This window comes from Capra hircus, chromosome 13 (assembly GCF_001704415.2).
Source record: "Capra hircus breed San Clemente chromosome 13, ASM170441v1, whole genome shotgun sequence".
Taxonomy (NCBI): domain Eukaryota; kingdom Metazoa; phylum Chordata; class Mammalia; order Artiodactyla; family Bovidae; genus Capra; species Capra hircus.
Window position 1 is genome coordinate 81,524,039 of NC_030820.1, and position 26,684 is coordinate 81,550,722.

Sequence of the window (26,684 nt, forward strand, 5' to 3'; positions counted from 1 at the left end):
GACGGCGCCCCTCCCCCACCTGACAATGAAACAATAACTGTCTAAAATGCCGGTTGTGCTGAGAACGCAGAGCCCTAATGTATAGCAGGTGAGATATTCCAACATCAAGCTATTCTGTCATCAAATGATCTTAAGAGTGGCACCACTGGTAAAGAACCCACCTCCCAGTGTAGGAGACACTGGAGACTCGGGTCTGATCCCCGGGTTGGGAAGATCCCCTGGAGGAGGGCGTGGCAGCCCATCCAGTGTTCTTGCCTGGAGAATCCCGTGGACAAGGGAGCCTGTCGGGTTACAGTCCAGGGATCCATAGGGACCCAGCTGATGTGACTTAGCATGCAGGCTAATCATTAGGGTTCCTACGCTTCTTGTCCCATGAGACTGCACTTTGCTGTCACAGTTGGGATAAAAAAGCTTCAGTTAAAAAAATCAGTTGAAAGAAAAATGTTAACTAAAAAGTACTATAGACAGTCCATAGATGTGCTATGAAGGAGATCATTGGAAGAATTCATTTAAGAAGGAAACGCTGACCTCTGCCAGTGAGCAAGCGAGATTATTCTCAAGCTGTCGCCCTCTGAGCGTGTCAGTCACCCCAGCTCGTCCCCACGCGCCGCTGTCCTCAGCGAGTCCTCCTGCCTTGTCCCCTCTCACCGATTCTGAAACATGGATCGAAAGTCTATAATTCTCTGGTACTTGGTGGCTGTTCTGTTCTTTAGACCAAGAGTGTAGGGCAGGTGAAACGGGTTTGCTGTGGTTCAGCCGACTTCACTTTCACTGTCTCTTAGTCTTAGGACAGCATCTCCTGCCCCTCCGTGCACGAGCCCACTGTCCTCAAAGGACGTCACACACTCAGAGGCCCTCACTGTGGGCGGAGCAGTTGCTGGAGGAGTCTTTGCTGGCCGTCCTTCCGGGGAGCACTGGCTTGTCTGCAAGTCTTTATGAATATTCATGCATTGGTTTAAAAATTAGTAAGCAAAATTCCTGGGGAATGTGGTAAACAGCCAATTTGTCTGGCCCCACCCTGATGCAGTTGACCTTGGCTAATCTCTAGGAATCTGCATAATTAGTAATTATCTTGAGTGAGGCTGGACTACTGCTGGAGAATCACTCAACTCCCTCTTTTCATAAACCTAGTGTTGGAATTTTCCTTCTCTCCTGAGGAGCCAGCATGTTTTAATCTGTTCCAGGGTGACTTTCCAGCCAGTAGTTATAAACAATATTTATACAGTACAGCCTGGATACCCAGGTGACTTAGTGGTAAAGAATCTGCCTGCAATGCAGGAAACTTGGGTTCCATGCCTGGGTCAGGAAGATCCCTGGATGAGGAAATGGCAACCCACTCCAGTATTCTTACCTGGAGAATCCCATGGACCGAGGAGCCTGGTGGGCTACAGTCCACGGGGTTGCAAAGAGTCGGACACAACTGAGCAAAGCACAGCAGCAGCATACAGTACATAATTTGTATAAATTTATTTTTACAAATTTATTTATTTTGTATAAATTTGAATTTATACAGTAGTACTTTGGCGGTTATTTGATTATAACACTGCACTTTTGCTCTTACTACTTAAAAAAAAAACAAAAGAAAAACAAAAATCCTGTAAGAGTAATGTGGACGGATCGAGGATGAAGGCGTCAGGCCTGCTCAAACTGAGGAATCTTTAGCTTGCCTGTGACAGACTTCAGACAGAAGCCAGACAAATGTGGTTTGACCCTGAAGAAAATGAAGAACTTTGTTTTAAAGTAGAAATGCTGTCATTCAAGAGTGGGTCCAGAAGTTACAGCATAATTTGGAAATATAAAATGTCCTCTTTGATGAAAATGTTCTTTTCCCTGTAGTATGCATATTTCTTGCATACCTTAGCATGCTCTCTCTTACAAAGTTTCCCGGCGGTGTCCAGAAGAAAGGAGCTGCCGATGATAGAATGGTGGCGAGAAACCCATTTTCCACATCCTTTATTTGAACAATCAGAGTGACAGTCATTCCCGCTGTAATTATAGTCCTCTTCTGGTGGTTAGGTTTTAAGGAAGCCAGTGATCTCATCTGTTATTCAGACACCAGAGAGATATTGGTAAGTCTTCTCTTTGCCAGCCATAGCCCCCCAGGTGTTTATCTCCATGAGTGATTCTCCATCCTGAAAAGGATTTGGTGTTCGAACTCTTACTGATGACTCTGGCCATTTGGTTTTCTAAAGTTACTTAGTCTAGTGTTAATTAGACTTCAGCTTGATAGCAAAAGAAGTACGTAACCGTTTTTAGATTAGGCTGTAATTTTTGAGATCTTGGTTAAATATCTCTGCACTTTTCTGTTAAAAATTTATAAGTGTTTTGCTTTAAGATAATTGTAGATTCACCTTTGGTTGTAAGAAATATTACACAAAGACCGTGTATTCTTTAACCAGTTTCCCTGGTGGTAATATCTTTGAAACAACAACACAGTATTTTTTAGATTTATGTATTTAATTTATTTATTTGGCTGAGTCGGATCTTGGCCTTGGGATACAGAATGAAGCAGGGCAAAGACTAATAGAGTTTTCCCAAGAAAATGCACTGGTCATAGCAAACACCCTCTTCCAACAACACAAGAGAAGACTCTACACGTGGACATCACCAGATGGTCAACACCGAAATCAGATTGATTATATTCTTTGCAGCCACAGATGGAGAAGCTCTATACAGTCAACAAAAACAAGACCAGGAGCTGACTGTGGTTCAGATCATGAACTCCTTATTGCCAAATTCAGACTTAAATGGAAGAAAGTAGGGAAAACCACTAGACCATTCAGGTATGACCTAGATCAAATCCCTTAGGATTATACAGTGGAAGTGAGAAATAGATTTAAGGGCCTAGATCTGATAGACAGAGTGCCTGATGAACTATGGAGTGAGGTTTGTGACATTGTACAGGAGACAGGGATCAAGACCATCCCCATGGAAAAGAAATGCAAAAAAGCAAAATGGCTGTCTGGGGAAGCCTTACAAATAGCTGTGAAAAGAAGAGAAGCAAAAAGCAAAGGAGAAAAGGAAAGATATAAGCTTCTAAATGCAGAGTTCCAAAGAATAGCAAGAAGAGATAAGAAAGCCTTCTTCAGCGATCAATGCAAAGAAATAGAGGAAAAGAACAGAATGGGAAAGACTAGAGATCTCTTCAAGAAAATTAGAGCTACCAAGGGAACATTTCATGCAAAGATGGGCTCGGTAAGGGACAGAAATGGTATGGACCTAACAGAAGCAGAAGATATTAAGAAGAGGTGGCAAGAAGACACAGAAGAACTGTACAAAAAAGATCTTCAAGACCCAGATAATCATGATGATGTGATCACTAATCTAGAGCCAGACATCTTGGAATGTGAAGTCAAGTGGGCCTTAGAAAGCATCACTACGAACAAAGCTAGTGGAGGTGATGGAATTCCAGTTGAGCTATTTCAAATCCTGAAAGATGATGCTGTGAAAGTGCTGCACTCAATATGCCAGCAAATTTGGAAAACTCAGCAGTGGCCACAGGACTGGAAAAGGTCAATTTTCATTCCAATCCCAAAGAAAGTCAGTGCCAAAGAATGCTCAAACTACAGCACAATTGCACTCATCTCACATGCTAGTAAAGTAATGCTCAAAATTCTCCAAGCCAGACTTCAGCAGTACATGAACCGTGAACTTCCAGATGTTCAAGCTCGTTTTAGAAAAGGCAGAGGAACCAGAGATCAAATTGCCACCATACGCTGGATCATGGAAAAAGCAAGAGAGTTCCAGAAAAACATCTATTTCTGCTTTATTGACTATGCCAAAGCCTTTGACTGTGTGGATCACAATAAGCTGGCAAATTCTGAAAGAGATGGGAATACCAGACCACCTGACCTGCCTCTTGAGAAATCTGAATGCAGGTCAGGAAGCAACAGTTAGAACTGGACATGGAACAAAAGACTGGTTCCCAGTAGGAAAAGGAGCACGTCAAGGCTGTATATTGTCACCCTGCTTATTTAACTTATATGCAGGGTACATCATGAGAAACACTGGGCTGGAAGAAACACAAGCTGGAATCAAGATTGCCGAGAGAAATATCAATAACCTCAGATATGCAGATGACACCACCCTTATGGCAGAAAGTGAAGAGGAACTAAAAAGCCTCTTGATGAAAGTGAAAGAGGATAGAGAAATAGTTGGCTTAAAGCTCAACGTTCAGAAAACGAAGATCATGGCATCTGGTCCCATCACTTCATGGGAAATAGATGGGGAAACAGTGGAAACAGTGTCAGACTTTATTTTTGGGGGCTCCAAAATCACTGCAGATGGTGAGTGCAGCCATGAAATTAAAAGACACTTACTCCTTGGGAGGAAAGTTATGACCAACCTAGATAGCATATTCAAAAGCAGAGACATTACTTTGCGACTAAGGTCCGTCTTGTCAAGGATATGGTTTTTCCAGTGGTCCTGTATGGATGTGAGAGTTGGACTGTGAAGAAGGCTGAGCACCAAAGAATTGATGCTTTTGAACTGTGGTGTTGGAGAAGGCTCTTGAGAGTCCCTTGGACTGCAGGGAGATCCAACCCGTCCATTCTGAGGGAGATCAACCCTGGGATTTCTTTGGAAGGAATGATGCTAAAGCTGAAACTCCAGTACTTTGGCCACCTCATGCGAAGAGTTGACTCATTGGAAAATATTCTGATGCTGGGAAGGATTGGGGGCAGGAGGAGAAGGGGACGACAGAGGATGAGATGGCTGGATGGCATCACCGACTCGATGGCTGTGAGTCTGAGTGAACTCCAGGAGTTGGTGATGGACAGGGAGGCCTGGCGTGCTGCGATTCATGGGGTCGCAAAGCGTCGGACACGATTGAGCGACTGCACTGAACCGAAGCGACTGAGTTAATTTGCTTCTTTGGCCGAGGCGTATCTTCGCTGCAGCAGGAGAATGCTTGGTGCTCCGGCTCAGTGGGTGTGGTGTATGCGGTGTACTCGCCCCTAGACCTGTGTGACCTTAACTCCCGGATCGAGTCCGCGTCCCCTGCGTTTCAAGGTGGACCCTCAGGAAAGTCCCCAACAATGCACTGTAACCAAGACAATAGTATTGATAGAGTCAGGATACAGGGCAGTTTCATCACTGCCGGGCCCCATCTCTCTCCCCTATAGGCACCCCCTCCTCCCTCCTGCTCCCTCTTCACACAGGCCTCACCCCTGTTAACCACTAATCTGATTTCCATTTCTATACTTCTGTCATTTCAAGAATGCTCTTAATGTGGCCATACAGTATGTAACCTTTGTGTTTGGCTCCATACCAGCGCACCGCCCCTCCCCTCCCCATCCCCAGGCAGCATTATTCTCTGAAGACGGGTTCAAATTGTTTTTATAGCTGAGTGGTGTGCTATGGTGTGACTGTTCCCCAAATCGTTTACGTGTTTACCCGGTGGAGAATAGATGGGTTGTGTACAGTCTTGCTCTGATACAAATCCAGCTGCTGTGAACATTCATGTTCCTGGGTTTTGTGTGCGGGGAGTTTGCGCTTCTCGGCCTAGATCCCTAAGAGTGCGACTCTAAGTGCTGTGCCTCTTGCTCAGTTCCTTAAGGATCTGCCAAACTGCGTTTCAGAGTCGTGCATTTCATATTCCCAGCAGCAGTGCTAAAGCAACACAGTCTACTGGCACCCTCGTCAACACTTGGTAGTGTTATTATTATCTGAGGCAACCTGAGAGGTGTGTGTTTCACTGTGGTCCTAACGGTTGTGGCTGTGATTCCCATGTTCCGTTGGTTCGCAGAGTCTCGCTGTGGTTTTAATGTGCGATCCCTGCAGGCTTAATGATGGTCAGCATTTCCTCATGCGCCTCGTGAGCTCCCGTGTGTTCTCTCTGGTGAAATGTCTGTTGTCCACTTTGTAAATGGATTGTGCGCTTCTTTAATGTTGAAGTTTGAGGACTCTGAATTCCAGATACTGATCCTATGTCAGATGTGTGGTTTGCACGTATATACTTTTTTCCCAGCTTGTCTTTTCCTTCTCTCAGCAGAATTTTTCGCATAGCCAGAGTTTTAAATTTTGATGAGTTACATGTGGCAACATTTTCTTTTATGGGTTAAGATTTTGATATGAGGTCAGTCCTGGGTGTTTTTTGGAAGGAATGATGCTAAAGCTGAAGCTCCAGTACTTTGGCCACCTCATGTGAAGAGCTGACTCATTGGAAAAGACTCTGATGCTGGGAGGGATTGGGGGCAGGAGGAGAAGGGACGACCGAGGATGAGATGGCTGGATGGCATCACCGACTCGATGGAAGTGAGTCTGAGTGAACTCCGGGAGTTGGTGATGGACAGGGGGGCCTGGCGTGCTGCAGTTCGTGGGGTCGCAAAGAGTCGGACACGACTGAGCGCCTAAGCACACACATTCAGTTTTCTGAGTACCATGTGTTTAAAGGCCGTCCTCTGTCCACTGAATTACTTTCTCACTTTTGTCTCCATGTTTTTAAGGCCCTTAACATGTTGCAGTAGTAACTCGGTCTGCACCCCAGCCTGGCAATAATCTTTGAGTCTCTGGGTTGAATTTTCGGAAGGAGAATGTGGTTGGTGTTCATCCCCATTTATTAGCTAGTCTACTGTCTGGCCCAGCTCCTGACTATCGGGTGTGAGGACTGTCCCATGACACGCAGGGGCTGTCCCTTTGTAGGTCTTCAAGCCTTTGGAGTATATCAGGCTGTGATCCCCATAAATAATGGTGCTTGAAATTATGGCATGTGCCGTAAAAGCTCGTCTTGTTTGTGCTGATTTGGGATTTTTATCTCTGGGACTTTTTCTGAAATGTTGTCAAAGAATGAAGATATGTGCCTCTAAATACTTATTTCCTTTTGATTCCAGTGATTTTTCAGAATGGCATAATACACCCATTGTGAAAACAGTTTGGGGTTTTAAAATTTTGTTTTCCCAAAGCAACATCACGTTTATGCTTTATGAATATTTTATAGGTGAAAACATAAAAAAAACATTTAAATGCAAATGCCAGTAATATCTGAGTCAGCTGTGGTGCTGAGTGCTGTCTTTGTATTCACTTCCAGATTTATCAACGATGTTGGTTAGTATTCAAGAAAGCGTCCAGCAAAGGTCCAAAAAGACTGGAGAAATTTTCTGATGAACGTGCCGCCTATTTTAGGTGTTATCATAAGGTAAGACTCAATTATTGTAGCTTTCCAGACATCTGTTCATAACTAGAGAACTCACGTTCTTTGAGTCTGAAAACTTGTCTTGCTTTTTTAACCACGTTACAAAAATCACTGTTTCCAAGGACGTAACTTCTCTAAAGTAGTATCTGCTTGCTCAGTGTTTTCCTGTTTGGTGGTGGTTATTTGTGTCTTTTGTAGCTTATTCATTTTATTGTTTTTTAAGGTCTGTTTATTTATTATGTCTTTTGGCTCTGGTGGGTGTCTGTTGCTGCATGCAGGCTCTCTCTGGTTGTGAGCGGGGCTCCTCTCCGTTGCCCTGTGTGAGCCTATCATTACTGCGGCTCCTCTTCTTGTGGAGCGTGGCCTCTGGGTTTCAGTAGTTGGGCCCTTGGGCTCCGTAGTTGCGGCTGGCAGGCTCTGGAGCGGTGTCTCAGGTCCTTGTGGCCTACTGGCTTAGCTGCTCTGTCCACGTGGGAGCTTCCCCTACCAGGGATCACGCCAGTGTCCCTTGCATTGCAAGGTGGATTCCTAACCACGGGCCCACCAGGGAAGCCTCCCGTTTTATTGTTGATAGACACTTAGCTTTCTTCCAGTTTTCAGCTATTATGACTCCACTTTTTAAAAATTTTTATTGGCGTATCTTTTTAAAAAATTTTTATTGGAGTATCGAATCTTCCCTGGTGGCTCAGAGGGTAAAGCTTCTGCCCGCAATGTGGGAGACCCAGGTTCCATCCCTGGGTTGGGAAGATCCCCTGGAGAAGGGAGAGGAACCCCACTCCATTATTCTTGCCTGGGGAATCCCATGGACGGAGGAGCCTGGGGGCTGCAGTCCACGGGGTCGCAGAGAGTCCGACAGGACTGAGCGACTGCACCTTCACTTTACTCTATGGTGCGCTAGTTTCTACGGTGCACAAAGGGAACCAGCTGCGTGCACGCGCGTGTCCCCTTGTTCTGGATCCCTCCCCATTTAGGGCCCGCAGAGCTCGGGTTTCTTGCGATGTACAGTAGGTTCTCCTTAGGGCCTGTTCCGTTCAAATTCTCAGTAGTCTGTGTGTGTCAGTCCCAACGCCCCAGTCCATCCCACCTGCGCCCTCCCGCCGTGGTATCCATCCCGCCCGCCGTGGTATCCATCCCGCCCGCCGTGGTATCCATCCCGCCCGCCGTGGTATCCATCCGCTTGTCCTCTACGTCCGTATCTCTGTTTCTGCTCTGTAAATAGGATCGTCTACCACTGTGGGCTTCCCTGCTGGCTCAGAGGTCAGAGCGTCTGCCTGCAGTGCTGGAGACCTGGGTTCAGTCCCTGGGTGGGGAAGATCCCCTGGCGAAGGAAATGGCAACCCACTCCGGTATTCCTGCCTGGAGAATCCCATGGACGGAGGAGCCTGGCGGGCTACAGTCCATGGGGTCGCAGACAGTCGGACACGACTTAACTTTCACTTTCACCACTGTGGTCCAGGGCTTCCCAGGTGCCTCAGTGAGGAATCCGCCTGCAATGCAGGAGACTTGCGGGGGAGGCAGGTTTGATCCCTGGCTTGAGATCTGGAGGAGGAAATGGCAACCGGCTCCGTGCTCTTGCCTGGAAATCCCCATGGACAGAGGAGCCTGGCGGGCCATGGGGTCACAAAGAGTCAGACAGGGCTGAGTGGTAAACAACAACAGACCACTGTGGTCCAAGCCACCTCGCTGCCTAACTCCCAGCCCTCTGGAGTCTGAGACACTCATATCGCATCATGGCTCTCTGGCTCAGAACGCTCAGTCAGGTTGGTATAATGGTCCACCCGTCACACGTGTGACTTCCTGCTACCTGTTTAACTTCGTGGGCGCAGTTTCCCCAAGCCCCACTTGGCCCTGCGACAGGTACCCTGGGCTCTGCACTCTCCGTAGACAGCCAGGCACATCCCCTCTTCTGAATTTCCCTTCCCCCTGCTTGGAAGGCTCTCCTTGCAATGTCCACGTGATCGTATCCTTCCTTTGTTGTCGTCACTGTTAAAGTTGCTCCGCTAAGTGAGCCCCTCCCTGCCCTCCTTATTTAAAAGGCAGTCCTTGGACACCCTCCCGCGCCCTCTGCTTCTGCTATGGCCCTTCTCATACTGCGTACATATTGCTCAGTTATTTCTTATTGTCTTTACTACAATACCACCAAAGCACAAGGTTCCCAAGGGCAGAGATTTTGGGGTACATCTGCTTCTACTCCTTACCAGGGCCTAACGTAGCAGACACTTTTTAAACTTTTTTTTAAAAATATGAAAGACCTTTATTTTTATTTGTTTTGTTTTTATTTTGTCGTGTCTTGCTTGTAGCACGCGGGATCTTTAGCTGTGGCCTGTGGGCTCTAGTCCTGAACAGGGACTGAATCCCGGCCCCCTGCGCTGGGAGAGCAGAGTCTTAGCCGCTTGACCGCCAGGGAAGCTGCCCTTAAAACTCTCGCTTGAAAAGTTGCGAGTGTTACCGATAGAGGACAGGGGATAGATGTGGGCGTCTGTGTCCCTCTTTCATTTAACTCATCAGAGAGTCCTGAGGCATCTGGAACTAGGAATAAGCATTCTGATTGGAGGAAATGCGTGGCGCTGGGAGCAGAGAAAGCCAGGACTGGGAACGTTTCTGAGAACAGACACAAGTGTAGAACCAGAGTGCACTGGGAAGATTCTCGTGCATGGGAAACAAGCCAGGGGAGTTTGAGGGCAAACTCGCCCTGTTTCCCAAACCCCTACCTGCTGGCTGCGGAATTTAATGTGCTTATCTTTGGGGAATGTGGTAAGCCACCGTCTCTTTCATCTATAATAGTCATTAACTAAAGTTCAAAGCATCAGAACGGAAGAATTATCTCCATTAAGCCTCCAAGCCCTTGATGAGTTCCTGTAGCCGATTCACCCTCCTCACTCTTTCAGATCTGATGCTCTTGGGGGCATATAAAAAGCTGGAGTAACTCTGAGATGTGCATTTTTTATCCAAATGCTGTGTAATTTATGAATCTTGATAATAAAAATACTAAGGTGATAAGTAGCTCACCGTGACCGGATTTCAGAGTTTATTTGAATACAAATAAACGCAGTTTCCGCAAGAAGTGAAGCGCTGTATGTTACGCTGCTCGATCAGCGCAGAGATGCTGTGGCTCAGACACCATCGCTCCTGTAGGAAACCTCTCGCATCTGCGGGGACGAAGTGCTGCTTTAGTTTCACTTTTAAAGAGACTATTATGGGGGGCAGATAACCACACCAGTTTTGCATATGTGATTCTTTTCAGCTTTTTAAAAAGGAAATTGACCGTAGAATTTTAAAACTTGGTGCTCTGCCCACTGGCAGGGTAACTAAAGGTGCTCTCACAGAAAAACTGGAAAGTAAATATGTGACTAGTGCCCAGACAGAAGCATTATGCTCAAGTCTTTACCTCTTTCCTGACGTGCCCCTCGAGCCCCAGAGCTGTCAGAAACGGCTGTGAATTTCATTAACTGTAATTGTAGCAATATTAAGACTCCAGTGACTTTATTTTTTCTTTCTTTCCAGTTTTATTGAGAAATAATTGACATGCATCACTAAGTTTAAATGTGGGGCTCCAGCGACTTTAAATTTAGTTCCTGACCTTCCCGTTAAATACTGGTTTATTGTTCTCACCCAGCAAATGCCAAGTGGCCCACAGGAAGCAGAAGGGGTTGAGCGTTTCTGTGCATACTTTACTTTTTTGGTGTGAATAACAACTGGGAGGAAATCTAAATAGAATGATGGTCAACTGTTGTTTTTGAGACCAAGGCAAATAGTATGCTGGCCCTGGGTTTGGGAAGCTTGCTTTCTTTTTTCTCTTTTTTCTTCTGTTAATTAACCTGACCTTATTTATTTATCGAAGTGTAGGGAGTATGCAATACTTATTGCATATTTATTCAGTATTTTTCAATTATTTTTATTAATTAATTATAGGCAAATTAACTTATTAATTATGGACTGCAGCATGGGGGTCGCAAAGAGTGGGACACGACTAGCGAGGGAACAGCAGCAGCGGCGTTTATTGGAGGGTGTTGACTTAGAGCGTTCTGTTCGTTTCAGATGTGATGGTCAGTCATGGTTCAGTCACTGAGTCATGTCCAACCCTGTGACCCCGTGGACTCTGTAGCCTGCCAGGCTCTCTGTCCACCAGCAAAGCGGATCACTTATGCGAATGCACATACCCACTCTTTCTTAGGCTGTGTTCCGGTACAGAGCGTTAGAGAGCCCTGAGCGGAGCTCCCCGCGCTGTGCAGAGGGTTCTCGCGGTCATGGTTTGTATGTAACTGTAGTGCGCGTGCGTGTCAGCCCCGGTCTCTCAGTTTACCCCCCCTCCCCCCCTTGGTAACGAAGTTTATTTTCTACGCCTGTCGCTCTGTTTCTGTTTTTAATAAAACTCTTAGAGGAAAACAAAGGCAGAACACTCTCTGACATAAATCCCAGCAAGATCTTTTTTGACCCACCTCCTAGAATAATGAAAATAAAAACAAAAGTCAACAAATGGGACCTAATTAACCATAAAAGCTTTTGCGCAGCAAAGACAACCATAACAAAATGAAAAGACAGCCCACAGAATGGGGAAAAATATTTGCAAACAAAGCGACCGACGGGGTTTAATCTCCAATTTTTAAACACACAAGCAGCTCATGCAGCTCACTATCAGAAAATACAGACAGCCCCATCAGAGAGTGGGCAGAAGATCCAAATAGATCTCTCTCCAAAGAAGACACGCAGAGGGCGGGAAAGCGTATGAAAAGGTGACCAGCGTCACTAATTATCGAGAAATGCAAATAAAATCAACAATGAGTTAGCACTTCACACACGTCAGAATGGCCATCATCAAAAAATCTAGAAACAGTAGATGCTGGAGGGGTGTGGAGAGGAGGGAACCTTCCTGCACGGCTGGTGGGAATGTAAGCTGGCACAGCCACTGTGGGGAACAGTATGGCTGCTTGTTAAAACTAAGAAGAGAGCGCCCATTTGGTCCAGCAGTCTCCCTCCTGGGCTCATACCCCGAGGAAAATATACTTTGGAAAGATGCATGCGCCCCCGTGTTCACGGCAGCACTGTTTGCTGATGGAATAGCCAGGACGTGGAGGCAACCTGAGTGTCCACTGATGGACGCGAGGACAGTGAAGATTCGGTGTATACACTCAGTGAGATCACTCAGCCATAAAACAGAATGGATAACACCAGTGCTGTGACATGGATGGGCCTAGAGACTGTCGTCCTACGTGAAGTCAGACGGAGGCAGACAAGCATCAGACCACCTTACCTACGTGTGGAATCCGAAAAGCGCTTCAGCACTGCTGTGGATTCTCCTCTATTGTGGGGTACTGCTATACTCTTCTTGCTGATCTATTTTATACGTAGTGTTGGTAGTTTGTACCTGTTAATCCCAGAGCCCTAATTTGTCCCTCCCTACTGGCTTCGCCCCTTCGGTAACCCCAAGTTTGTTTTCTACATCTGTGAGTCTGTTTCTATTTTGCATAAACATTCATTTGTATTATTTTTTAGATTCCACATATAAGTGATATCATACAGTATTTGTCTTTCTCTGACAATTCATTAAGCGTGATATTCTCTAGTGAGTGAAAGTCAGTCAGTCGTGTCCAACTCTTTGCAACCCGGTCGACTATACAGTCCATGGAATTCTCCAGGCCAGAATACTGGAGTGGGTAGCTTTTCCCTTCTCCAGGGAATCTTCCCATCCCAGGGATCAAACCCAGGTCTCCCACCTTGCAGGTGGATTCTTTACCAGCTGAGCTCTCAGAGGTTCATCCACATTGCTGCAACTGAAAGAGTGAAACTCTTGCTCATGGCTGAGGAACACTCCTCTGTGCATAAACCACGTTTTCTCACCCAGTTGGGAAGGGTGCTTGGGCTGCTCCATGTCTCAGCCGTTGTAAATAGTGCTCCTGTGAACAACGCAATCCGGGTGAGATTCTCCAGGTTGCTGCGGTATGTGTCTTAATAGTCCCCTCCTGTCTATCACTAACCAGTGTTCCCAGTATGGATTACTACAGGTGGTTATGTTCCCCACTGAAGAACATCTTGGTTGGTTCTAGTTTTTTATCATTATGGATAAAGTTTTTATTTTTCTGGAATAAGCTCCCAAGAGTACAACTGCTGGATCATATGGTGGCTGTGTGTTTAGTTCTGCAGGACGTTGCGAACCTCCCTTACCGGCAGCTGTGGATTTTACACTCCCACCAGCAGCGACCCACCCATCCAGTGTTCCGCGTCTTCATCGGCATTGGGTGGCGTCACTGTTTACTTTAGCCGTTCCGTAGTCGTTCCTCACGGCAGTTTTAATTTGCATTCCCTCATGTCTGATGACATTGAATACGTTTTCCTGCTCTTTAATTGCTGTCTGTGCGTCTTTTTCTATGAAATATCTCTTTATGTATTTTTACCAATTTTTAGTAACTTTTTCAATGAGTGAGTTTTGAGTATTTTTTTAGTATAGATTCCAGTCCTTTGTCAGATATGTGGTTGCAAATATTTTCTCCCTTTCCATAGCTTATCTTTTCATCCTCTAAACAGGATCTTTTGCAGAACAAAAGTTTTCATTCTCATGCAATCCACTGTTTGAATTTTTACTTACATGAATTATGCTTTTTGTGTCAAGTCTAAGGATTCTTTGCTTAGCCTTGGATCCTGAACATTTTCTTTTTCTAAAATTTTATAATTTTAAGTTACTATTAGTATCTATTTAGTATAATTTATATACTAAAATAAAATTTACAGCATAAATTACTTAGTATATATTATTTAATATATAATATAGTATATTATACTACATAATTATACTATATAATATAGTATAAATTCTTTATAATTTATAGTATATAATTTAAGTTATAAATTTAAGTTCATGATTCATTTTGAGTTTAATTTTTGTAAAAGATGTGAGACGTAGCTCGAGTTTCATTCCTTTTTACCTATGGTTGTCCGATTATTCCAGTGCTCTTTGTTGTAAAAAAACAAAACGAAACAAAAAACTGTTCTTTTCCCACCGATCTGCTTTTGTACCTTTGCCAAGAACCGTTTGGGTATCAGCACAGGTGTATTTCTGGGTTTTCTGTTTTTTTGGTTGAGCTCTGCATCACGTTCTCTTGATTACTGTAAATATATACTAATAATACTGGGTAGAAATGCACGCTTGCAGCTACTCTTTCTTTAAAGGTTGTTTTAGTTATGTTAGTGCTTCTCCATAAAACTTAGATTTGTCTGTTCTTATAAAACCCATGTTAGAATTCTGAATAATTATGTTAAGCCTATGAATCAAATTGTGGGAGAGCTTGACGTCTTTTCTATCTCAGGTCTTTCAGTTCCTGAACACGGTCATTCCATTAATTTGAATTTTAAACGTCTGTTGTCGTCATTTGGTAGCATTCAGCCTCTGTATCCTGTACGTGTTTGCTTAAGTTTCTATGTGATTATTTCATTTAATTTGGATTAAACTCAAAGCCCTTTTGCATTAAATTCTTGTGTAAACTTGCCATCTTTGGCCTGTGATCAGTAAGACAGTCATCTGGTTTAATTTTTATTTTCCTGTCCCCCAATTATTTGAGTAATCATTTGGACTGATTAGTGGTCCTTGTATTTTGGAAAAAAGCCTCAAGTTTTGAGGGCTTATCAGAATGTCACCTGTGTAGTCTGGCACTGATCTGTTAGTTTGCTTGCCTTAGTCCTGTTCTTAAGAAATGTACGTGTGCACGCAAGGAAAAGGAACGAGGCAAAAACAAACTTAGGGACAAATTTCATTGAATGTAAACGCCCTTGCTCGCCCCAATTATATGTATTTCTCACATGAATTTCTTAAAAACTTGAATTCCAAGGACTTATCTATGTGATTTCACATTTGTGTTTCTGTGGAAACACTTGACTATAATCCAGGTACACACAGAAGCCCTCTGTCGGTGATGTCAGACAGAGAAGGATGGGTTTTCTTAAGTCAGTAAAAAATGAGTCAAATGGTTTTTGGGTGTGGGAGAAAGTACAGGATATTGTTGACCAAAGGGTGATGATCCATCTACCTCATTTTACAACGTTCTGCAGATTTCTTTTTTTTCTTATCACATTATTTTTTAAAATTGTAAATATCGTACGTTTCTTGTAACAAATGTAAACAATTCTGAAGTGCATGGAGTAAAATGAAAAAAAAAAAAATACTATTGTGGACCCTAGTCCCTGTCCTTCGGAAAAAACACTGATGGATTAATGTGTACTTTTCAGACCGTTTTTTTCCTCTGTATACAGATAGAAACAAATTCGCGCACATATATAGATCACATTTTTAAAGCAAAAATTCAGTAATTCATTGCATATTATGCGTATTGTGTTTAAGGAGACCATAGTTACAGATTCCCCAGGACATTTTGAGGAGCCTGTAGTCAGTCCTTAGGTAACTGCTAGTAGTGACTTGCTTCACATTCAGAATATTTGCATTTATGAGACATGACAAATGGCCACAATAGTTATGCCCTTTCTCTCATGCTTTGACTACCATTCTAAGTCAATAATTAGTGGCTACACCTCATTAATTTAACAGATCCAGATCTTTAATTTAACAGATCTTTAATATTGAAACACCACAACCTGTTGAAAAATACCCAAATTGATGGGCAGAATAATTTCTAATATCTTGTAAATTTAAATTCTACTATGGCAACAAACTTGTGCTTGTATCTTTATGCGCCCATGCAAGTCTTCCTGAGAGGAAATCTCCTGGACGTGGGATGGTCAGCTGATAGATGTCCTGTACCTTTAACATTTTTGTAACCACTGCCAAATGTCTCTAGATAGATTATCCAAAATCCCACATCCACGACAGTTTAGGAACGTGTCCCTCACCCCAGACTCCATTCTCTCTGTAAATTTCAGATGCAGACTTTTCCGGGTAAGTACCCTTTGGTGTGTATGGGGCTTTTTATTTTTAAGAAAGATGATATGGAGAGATTATTTCAGTTATTTCACATGTACAAATAAAGCTCCACTCTTCAGGGCAGACAGTCCAAATTTATACCTCAGACAGGCGCTAGTCCAGTTTATTTTAAGTGACCAAGGGCATGTGTATATATTTGGAAAGAATGAAACCATCTCTTGGGGCTGGGATTTAACTGTCTAGGATGGTTCTTTCTTAAGGAATCTTTTGTAAAATGTTTGTTTAAACTGCTGTGTTCCAGGTCCTGAGGGAAGATTAGTGGATAGAAACGTTTTATGCTGACAACTTTTGATTAGAACTGGGAATGTGTCTCCTTATTTAATTTATCTGTCCTTGCATAGCGGCACTGCTTTAAAACGATTGGTACTTTTTTTTTTAGGAAAGACAATACGAAACACTTAAAATGTTTGGAACACATTATAAGAAGTCCTTAGGAAGATTTTAATGGGAATATTTATTAGAGCTTCTTAGAGCGCTCTGAAAAGTTCAGCTGATAATAATGTAATAACAATAATAATCATGTAATGGATTGTTTCGAATCCTGTACTTGAGGAGACATTATAGAACCAGAAATGTATTGCTTTTACGTGACTTATTTTCAAAGGCAACCTACAGAAGTTAAAGGGATTTATGCCTTTTCATTTTCCGTAGGATAATGGCTTTATTTATTTTTTTTAGAATGAAATGATTTGAAGCTTCTGCAGAGCTTTGCAATTTGCATATACAAAGTGAATTGCTCACTGAATTCATTCAGTGCCGCAAGGGAAAAAATAATTAGGATACAGCTTACAAAAGCAAGGCAGAAAAATTGCCTTTTAGGTAGCAGTCTCCATTTCTCTCTGTAAACATAAATAAATCATCATCTGTAAATTACCATCAGCAAAAGAAGGGGAAAACTTGGAAATCAAATCCTTGTTTTCCTAAATGGCTTTTGACTTTGCCGCACACCAGCAACGTATTTACTATTCCCACACAACGCTGACTAATTGCACAATTCTGACAGGAATATACCAGCTCCTCAAGGGAGTGTACTTTTAAAAAATCCGATTGTATTAATCCTCCCTTGAAACACCAGAAGAAATTTCAGCAGTTTCTCTGTCTAGTTACAAAATAACCCATTTGGAAAATTGAATTGTGTAATTTGTCATTGTTTTCCAAGTTGTTAATGCAAACGTATATCAGCAGCAAGTCAGACTTTTAAATATGGTCGCTTTGTTAATTGCTGGCTGTTAAACATTTATTTCAATGAATACTATCATTTATGACGAATAAGACATCTGGAATATGGCTTTAAACAGCCAAATTAATTTGCCAGTTCTTTTTTTTTGGAATTCCTAACTGGATGGCATACTTAAAGATTTATCAGAGATTTAGGGGTGTGCTGAATATCGCTCTTGCCTTTGAGGAAGTCACAGTGCTGGGTTTTTGATGCTCAGAGAGTTAGCAAACAAGAACTGCGGAGGAATTAAGTAGCTCTTTAGCGCTCCCTGTTTTCCATCCCGCCCACCCTAAGCTAGGGTAAGCCATAACTGCTTACTGCCTGGCTGTCTCCTGGCCTCTCTGGGCCTTGTTTCCACCCGCTGGTCACGTTCCCACCCTTCCCCACGGTTGAGGCCACGTGTATGGCCCAGCCAGTGGCGCGCTGCTCAGCTCCCGAGGACGCCATCCTCATCAGTTGCGTGTGAACAGCACGCTCTAGCTGCGTGATGCATCACCGTGTCCGTTCTCCACTTTCTCTCTAACGGGGTTTTTCCACCCTCTGTGCTGTTAACATTTTTGGTGTGGAGCCGGCCTGTTCTTTGCAGGATGTTTAGCAGCATTTCCTGACTTCCACCCCCTAGGTGCCGGGAGCACCCCCCAGTTTTGGCAACCAAAAGTAACCCCGGACTTTGTGAAGTCTTTTCCCTGGAAAGGAGGAGGCGAGGGCAAGACCTTAAGCTCTCCCCTGGATGGAGAACCGCTGGCCTGCAGCGTGCAGATGCGACCCCCCGTGTCCTCCGTAAAACCTCCTGTCTGCGCTCTGCGGACTTATGACGCACAGTGACTCTTGCCGGCTGCTCACCGTGCCTTTTAGCCCCAGCCCAGCTGCTCTCGCTTCGCACGTTGTCTTCCTGTCACGGCCGCGGTCCTCACACCACCTTTCCCCTTACTCCTGTCCTGCTGCAGTTTCGAGATCGTGTGGGGAAGCTTTGGTCTGGAGATTCCTCTCTCCTTTCTTTGCCTCATAAACCCTTGCTCACCCTTGTCAACCCTCTTCAGGATGACAGTGCCCCCTTGGGAACGATGGCCTGGCTGATTTCTTTCTGGAGTCATCTGGTGGCATTTGGTGGTTTACTGAAGTGCCATGTCAGATTATCCACGTTTGAATCCCAGCTCTGCTGTTTGCAAGCTGAGTGAACAAATTCCCCTCTGATAGTCCCATTCTGTGTACAGCAGGAATGTCACAGTTGGTCAGAAATGTGAAAAATCAAGCAACATAATCAATATGGAGGGCTTGGAGCCCCAAATCCGGCATATAATCAAGGCTCTGCCTGCGTGGGGGACCCCCTCCCTTCCCTGGCGGCCCTGTGGCTGAGACTGCGCTCCCAAAGCAGGGGGTCCGGCTTCGGTCCCCTGTTCTTGTTCAGCCGCTAAGTTGTATGTGACTATTTGTGACCCCATGGACGCCAGGCTTCCCTGTCCTCCACTGTCTCCTGGAGTTTGCTCAAATTCACAGTCTCCTTTCCTTTATGATGAAGATGGGTGGGGAGGGGGGCTTTCATTTACCGTGCTCTTGTTGAGGGTTTACACGTGTGAGGCACTGAGCTTGGTGCTGGAGACAGAGCAGAGAATAGAGCAGGCGGCACCCTGCTTCTGCTTAACATAAAACGTGTAAGTGAAATATATAGGGTGCTGGTGTGACTGATCAGCGCTAAGCAAGAATGAACGCTGGGCCAAGAGGTCGGCATGTAACCTGAGAGTGTCGCGCTTCTGTTTTTATTTTACTTTATTTTACTGGCCTGTCAGCACGTGGGATCTTAGTTTCCTGACCGGAGAGCCAGGCTGCGCCTCCTGCATTGGAGGCGCACAGTCTTAACCACTGGACCGCCAGGGAGGTCCCCCTGTTTGCAGTTCTCAAAAGCGTCACCTGGATGAGGTGATGTCTGAGTCACTGATGATGGGGCAGGTTGAGACTTCCTCCTCGAGAGGAAGAGTGTTTCCAAGCAAAGGAAGACTAAACCCAGGTGCTCTTGTTTGATGGGACTGCTGAAAAGACCACAAAAGCGAGAGGAGCTCAGTTGGGCTTCTCAGAAAAGGGAACGAGCAAAGAGTGACTGCCTGTGTTTCAGCAGAGTGGCGTCTCTTCCATATAAGGCCCTCTAGCACCACGCTGGGCTTCTCAGGTGCTAGTGGTGAAGAACCTACCTGCCGGCGCAGGAGACCTGAAAGACGCGGGTTCGATCCTTGGGTCGGGAAGGTCCCCTGGAGGAGGGCACGGCAACGCACTCCAGTATTCTTGCCTGGAGAATCCCATGGACAGAGGAGCCTGGTAGGTCCTTGGGGTCACAAAGAGTTGGAGACGACTCAAGTGGCTTAGCATGCACGCACGCAGCATCACAGCAGGTGGTGTCTACAGGGCAATATTTGGAGGAATATTCCAAAGAACTGTCCACTAGATAAGCAGGAGCTGGGTGGAGACTTCAGCATGCAGCTTTTCATTTCTTCCAGCTACTGGGAAGAAATCCATTTCTCTTAGGCCAGCACAGAGTGTGTGGGAGGAGTCCCCGTGGTTGGACTATATCGTGAGGAAAGGGAATCAGAGTTTGTTCAGACTGATTTTCAGGCAGCGCCGTCCAAAGCAATCACACGCTAGAGCCAGAAGGCACACCACCACCGAGGTAGCCTTCTGTCATTTTCTGCGTTGGTGCAGGAAAGGCAGGCTGGGCTGCCTTCAGCGTCTGCCTGGAGTCTCTGCTGAAAGAAGGATGCTTCACTGAGAGGCGTGGGGGATTGAAGGACCCTCATCAGACGGTCTGCATGTGCCCCCGAAAGGCTAAGACACAAAGGATCCCTTCTCAACAGGCTCTGGAAGTGTCACCTAAACGGGCCACCGTGTTCACCCATGAGTGGTGTTCTTGAGATCCTCAGTGACTGCAGTTAGAACCTGCTTCTGTGATAACCGCCAGCTGACTGTCCTGCTGAAACGCCTGCAGGGAGACGGAGCATGGACTAAAGCCACGAATGGCTCGGTTCCCTTCTTGAGTGAGCTCCCCGGGCGTGCACACCAGCTCACGCGCTGGCAGATCCACTTCAAATGCCGAGGGTGTGCACGCACGTCAGTCGTGTCCTGCTCTTGGCGGCCCAGGGGCTGCAGCCCGCCAGGCTCCTCTGTCTCTGGGGCTTCTCAGGCAAAAATACTGGAGCAGCTTGCCATTTCCTCCTCCAGGGAATCTTCCCGACCCAGGGATCGAACCCAAGTCTCCTACACTGGCAGGCGGGTTCTTCAACCCCGCGCCACTTGGGAAGCCAGAAATGGAGAAGGAGGAGGATGTCCAAATGTCCATAGGGTGTACGGGGTGCTTCTGTCCTCTAAGCGTGCAGTAAGTTCTCGATAGTTGAACACGTTCACCTTATTAAGTGCCATAGCCCACATCTTTAAAATAAAAAAAAAACAGTCAGTGCTCTAGTAACACTCTTGACCTGGGCTTCCTTGTGGGAACAGTTCAGGCATCCTGTGTCAATATTTATCTTGACTCTGACAGTCACAAGTATATGGACTTAGGTTGACAAACCAGTTGGCCTAAAAAGAGCAGCATTTTGATGCAGATGAGAATCTTCAGTGGGTGCTAAGACAATTCTCTCAAAGGTAATTGGGAAACAGGATATTCACATAATGCCAAAGTATTGCCCAGCGTGGATGCATCTCATAGACGTGATACCGGATTTAAGAATCCAAACATAGAAAGACACGTGTGATATAGTTTGGTTTGCATGTTAATATAAAGTTTTTAGAAGGAAGAACTAACCAGTGGGGATGGAGGTGAGAGTGGTGGTTTCCTCTGGGGTCAGTGCTGCTCCGGGAAGCGACGGGGTTGACTGAGATGCTCCGTGTATATCCATCTGAGTGGCGGCTCCCCAGGTGTGTACACGTGTCGAGAGTCACTGGACTGTGGTCTCGAGATTTCTGTTTTTTTCGTGTTTGTGCTGGGTCCGTGGGGCCTCGTATGTCGGCTCCTGCGCTTGTTCCACGCCAACTTCACTAGAGCTGTGGTTTGGGATACAGAGCATGGTGCCATATGCACACACGTAAGAGCAAGTGGTTTTTGAAAAGCCGAGTTTTCTTCACCATTTTAAAGTCTGAATAGGAAAGATGAGTTTAGCTCAGTCTGTCTTCTTTTGAGTTGACAAGTACTTTATTTTTACATAGGAATTAAGATTGACATTTCTTTTTTTTCTTTCTTTCAAGATAGGGTTTATAACTTGCAGAAATGTCTTTAAATGTTTCCAAACCTGTGCATCTGTAGCTTTACCCATTTGCTCATTTATCCAGCCGGTAGCTTATTTATTCATTTACTTTTAATATTTTTTAAGGCGCACACATGGAGGAGTGTACTGCTAGAAAAAAGCAGACATCTGTAGAAGCCAGAGGTTCTAGATTTGAATGTTGCTGTGTCCTTCCATTCTGCCTGAGAAATCATGATTAAGTTTCTGCTCTCATTCTCACTACTCATCCTCATATAATGAGTTTAATAATAGTGCCAAGGATGCTGTACCACTGTGAGAATCCAGTATTGCGCTGTAGCCATTCAGCATTCTGCAGTTGACTGAAGTAGGCGCACCTCCTTGAGAAGTGGATTTGTAACTGGTGAGTAGGATGAGATTCATTTCCTCATTGGATTAGACGAGTTCTAATTTTATATGATGGTGACACTGTAAGATTTCCTTTGAAAAAATTTTTTAAAAACCAAGTGATTCAACCACTAAATTAAAATTGCTAACCAGTGTTCTAGTGGCTTATTATGTATTTGACTAGGAAGTCTAGTCCCCAGAAGTAATATAGTTATGCAGTGGGGTTTGAGAGAAAAACTCTATGGAAATTCTTGGCCAGAAGGAAATCAAACAGAGAGTGTATTAGCCAACTTTTGCTTTGGCAACAATTCCAAAATCTTAGCAGCTTATAGCAACTCATCCTTATCTTCTGCCCGTATTGTTTGAGGGGTCTGGGTTGTGTGGTCGGTCTGTGGGTGTGTTGAACATAGCTGGATTAATTTGACTCAGTTGCAGTCCATCTGTCTGAACATCCAGGAGTAAGGAGGGAAATGAATTCAAGGAGAGAACTGACTTACACATCTTTTAAAGCTCCCATTCTGTGAGCCAAAGCAAGTTGCATGACCACATCCAAGCCATTCAGGAAAAAGTCGTGTGGGCACGGAAGGTATGGATGAATTTTGAACAAGTAAGTCAACCCGGAAAGTGAAGGTTAGGAATTCCCCAGGTGGTCCAGGGGTGAAGGGTCCACCTGCCGACGCAGGGGCACGAGCTCGCTCCCTGGTCCGGGAAGACAACACCCGCCGCAGGGCAGCTGAGCCCCTGCACCCCAGCTCCTGGGCCCACGCTCCCTCGAGACCCTGCTCGGCAACGAGACGCTGGCGGCCTCGCGCAGCTGCAGAGACCCAGAGCAGCCGGAAATAGATAAAAGAAGACAATGAAAGTTGCCGTGAGGCGCAGCGCTTGCCTTTGGTCTGATTTGAAATCCCTCCAGATTCTAAAGAGAGAATCATTTTTGCCAAGTCTTACCTGCACTCCATCTTCCCATCCTCTCTGTTCATGAACATACTTTATGTGTCAGGAAAGCTCTGATTTAGGGTTCATTATCTCTTCCCAGAGAAATTTTCAGGGAACCATGATCGTCCATGAGTTCTGAATGAGTCCAAGGATTGACTATTGCCCCTGGGTCTATCAAATTAAGCCTGAAGCTAACCTGGGCTTTGAAAGTAAGCAGCCAATTTCTAAAGAAAATCGAGCATTTCAAAGGCCCTCATACTGACATTTTCAGTAAGCTGTACACATGTCTCTCGTCTCCTTTGGCTCCATTTTGGCCAAAATGGATTAGAATTCAGCTCCATTTCGAGAGAGAAATCTCTGGAGTCAGAAGGCTTAAATACACCCAGAAAAGGAAAAGGAAGTTTAGAGATTGGGAGGTCACAGATTAACTGGAAAGAGGAATCAGACAGGTAGTGGTCCAGAAGCAAACAGAAGTAATTTTCATTGTCCGCCTTGGTTGCTTCTTGCCTTAGCATGAAGACTGTGTAACAGGGGAGGTGAAAACATCTAAGCGCTATACACCGTCTTCATCACAAAATTTGACTTCTTTCACTCTTCTGCTCAGTAGCAAGACCCCCTGTTAGCAATGAGCATTTGTAACTGGATCTCATCTCAGCTGTCTTTCGGGAACAGTTCTTTTGACTTCTAAATCTTAACTCTCACTTGTATTTCAGATCTGGTCATGACGCTTGCAGTGTCTTGCTGTCTTCTTCACTTAGGATGTGCGGTTGTGAACCGGACGAAACAGGCAAAGGGGAAACAAGTGGTCCTGCTCAGATGCACGACCTCGGGGATGTGGAGTGGGCACCGGATCTTTGCCGAGGTTCTGTTGGGATCTATCGTCATGCTGCTGCCAAGCAAAGGAGAGTTCTTCCGCTGACTGTCGACCTTTAGGGCCCTTGGTTATCACCTGGACCGTCCAATCTGTAGAAAAGTAGATGCAAGTCAGTTCGTAACAGTGGTGTTAGGTTAGGAGTAATGGATTGATGGTGTTTTTCCTAATTTTTAGTCCTTTTTCATTTATTCATGACTGTTGTGATGCTTGGATGGCATCACCGACTCAGTGGACGTGAGTTTGAGTGGACTCCAGGAGTTGGTGATGGACAGGGAGGCCTGGCGTGCTGCAGTCCGTGGGGCTGCAGAGAGTCGGACGCGAGTGAGCGACTGGGCTGAACTGACCTGCTGTCACAGTATTGTTGCAGGGACAAGCCAGTTCGGAGTCCATGTTGGAACTGTTTCTTTGACTTGCTTTTCCTTGCTTTTGTTATTATAATCATACACCGTGGCCTGTCTCACAGAATTCTGTCCCTCTGTCTGACCCTGTTCAGAACCTTGTCCTCTTGTGGATGGCAGGAAGAAAGAAATTAGCACATCCTCAACCTGAGGCTTGCCATTCTAGGAGGCGTTTGCGAGATTAATGGCCTTTTAACTCTGCTCCCTATCTCTCCCATCTCAGATCTATAAAAGAACCTGGCATCCAGACCCTGGTAAGATGGCTGTTTTGAGACATTAGTCTGCCCTCTTCTCGGTCAGCCAGCTCTCTCCTTGCCTCAACACCTAGCCTCCAGTGCATTGGCCTGACAAGGGACTAGAAGCGCGAGCTTGCACTTGGTAATAGTATCACCTTTACTCCCATTTACTTAATATTTTGCTTGAAATCAGATCACCTCTTCAGTTAAATAAATTCACTGTAAGAGAACATTTCCTTACTACCATCAACAGAAACTAGTATTGCTTGCCATGAACAGTAGATAGCATTTAAAAAGAAGTACAAGGGGAAGAAAATAATATTTTTAAGGCTGAATAATACCCCACTGTAGGCGTGTACCACCCACTCCAGTGTTCTTGTCTGGAGAATCCCAGGGACGGGGGAGCCTGGTGGGCTGCCGTCTATGGGGTCACACAGAGTCGGACGCGACTGAAGTGACTTAGCAGCAGCAGCGGGCATGTCCCACCCACTCCAGTGTTCTTGCCTGGAGAATCCCAGGGACGGGAGAGCCTGGTGGGCTGCCGTCTATGGGGTCACACAGAGTTGGACGCGACTGAAGTGACTTAGCAGCAGCAGCAGGCATGTACCGCAGTTTCTTTGTTCGTCCATCAGTGGACAGTTAGGTTGTTTCTGTGTCTCAACTATTGTAAATAAACCTGCAGTAAAAACAGGAGTGTAAACACCCGCTTCGAGGTACTGTTTTCATCTCCTTTGAATATACATCCCCAAAGTGGGACTGTTGGACCACATGGTCTTTCTGTTTTTAATTTTTTGAAGAGCCTTCATATATTTTTTTATAGCAGCTGCATCGTCTTACATTCTCACTAACAATGCACAGAATTTCCATATCTTATCCCTAGTTAATAGAACAGTGCTTGACACAGCAAATTTTAAAAATAAATGAATGAATGAATGAGTGAATAGTAGATATTCTGATGGACGAAGGGATGCAAGGAAGAGTCTTGAGACGGGAATGTGACTCTCCTGCGATTGTGTGTGAGTGGCTCTCCTTGATGTTAGTTCTTCTCAGGTGGTGCAGTGGTAAAGAATCTGCCCACCAACGCAGGAGATGCTGGTTTGATACCTGGTTTAGGAGGATCCCCTGGAGGAGAAAATTGCAACTCACTCCAGTATTCGTACCAGGAGAATCCCATGGACAGAGGAGCCTGGTGGGCTACAGTCTATGGGATTACAAAGAGTCAGACATGACTGAGCATACACTTCTTGATGTTGTTACACTTTGAAGAACTTTTTACATTTTATCTGTGAATCTCTATACAAAGACAGCACTGTAAAGTTTCAGTTCAGTTCAGTCGCTCAGTTGTGTCCGACTCTTTGCAACCCCATGGACTGCAGCACACCAGGCCTCCCTGTCCACCACCAACTCCAGGAGCTTGCTCAAACTCATGTCCATTGAGTCAGTGATGCCATCCAACCATCTCATCCTCCATTGTTCCTTTCTCCTCCTGCCTTCAGGAGGATTTTTCCCAGCATCAGGGTCTTTTCAAATGAGTCAGTTCTTTGCATTACGTGGCCAAAGTATTGGAGCTTCAGCTTCAGCATCAGTCCTTCCAGTGAATATTCAGGACTGATCTCCTTTAGAGTGGACTGGTTGGATCTCCTTGCAGTCCAAGGGACTCTCAAGAGTCTTCTCCAACACCACAGTTCAAAAGCATCAATTCTTTGGCACTCAGCCTTATTTATGGTCCAACTCTCACATCCATACATGACCACTGGAAAAACCATAGCTTTGACTAGATGGACCTTTGTCGGCAAAGGAATGTCTCTGCTTTTTAATATGCTGTCTAGGTTGGTCATAACTTTTCTCCTAAGGAGCAAGTGTCTTTTAATTTCATGGCTGCAGTCACCATCTGTAGTGATTTGGGAGCCCCCCAAAATAAAGTCTCTCACTGTTTCCACTGTTTCCCCATCTATTTGCCAAGAAATGATGGGACCAGATGCCATGATCTTGGTTGTTTGAATGTTTTAAGCCAACTTTTTCACTCTCCCCTTTTCACGTCCATTAAGAGGCTCTTTAGTTCTTCTTCACTTTCTGCCTAAGAGTGGTGTCATCTGCGTATCTGAGGTTGTTGATATTTCTCCCGGCACTCTTGATTCCAGCTTGGGCTTCATCCAGCACGCTAGCGGGCACCTGCCGGGCAGCACCGGGAGCCCAGCTGGGTCCTCTGGACCTGGGAGCTGCAGTCGGGGGTGGGGGAGACTCCCGAGGGAGGGTTACGTGTATGCACACAATTTATTCACTCTGTAAACCAGTCACACTCCAACTGAAAAGGTGTATATATGAAGCAAGCACCTACCCCTGTGAAGCCCTG

At 45.2% G+C, this 26,684-nt stretch overlaps 1 protein-coding gene across 2 annotated transcripts in view; it reads left to right on the top strand.

Moving 5' to 3' along the window:
• Positions 1 to 26,684, top strand: part of DOK5 (docking protein 5) — a 147,976-nt gene that overhangs the window by 60,152 nt on the left and 61,140 nt on the right. The window contains exon 2 of one of the 2 annotated variants that reach the window (XM_018058056.1): positions 7,028 to 7,135. The exons of the other annotated variant lie outside the window; for it this stretch is intronic. Coding sequence (XP_017913545.1) covers positions 7,028 to 7,135 — 108 coding nt within the window. The remainder of the gene's footprint in view (positions 1 to 7,027; positions 7,136 to 26,684) is intronic. 2 annotated transcript variants of the gene reach the window in all.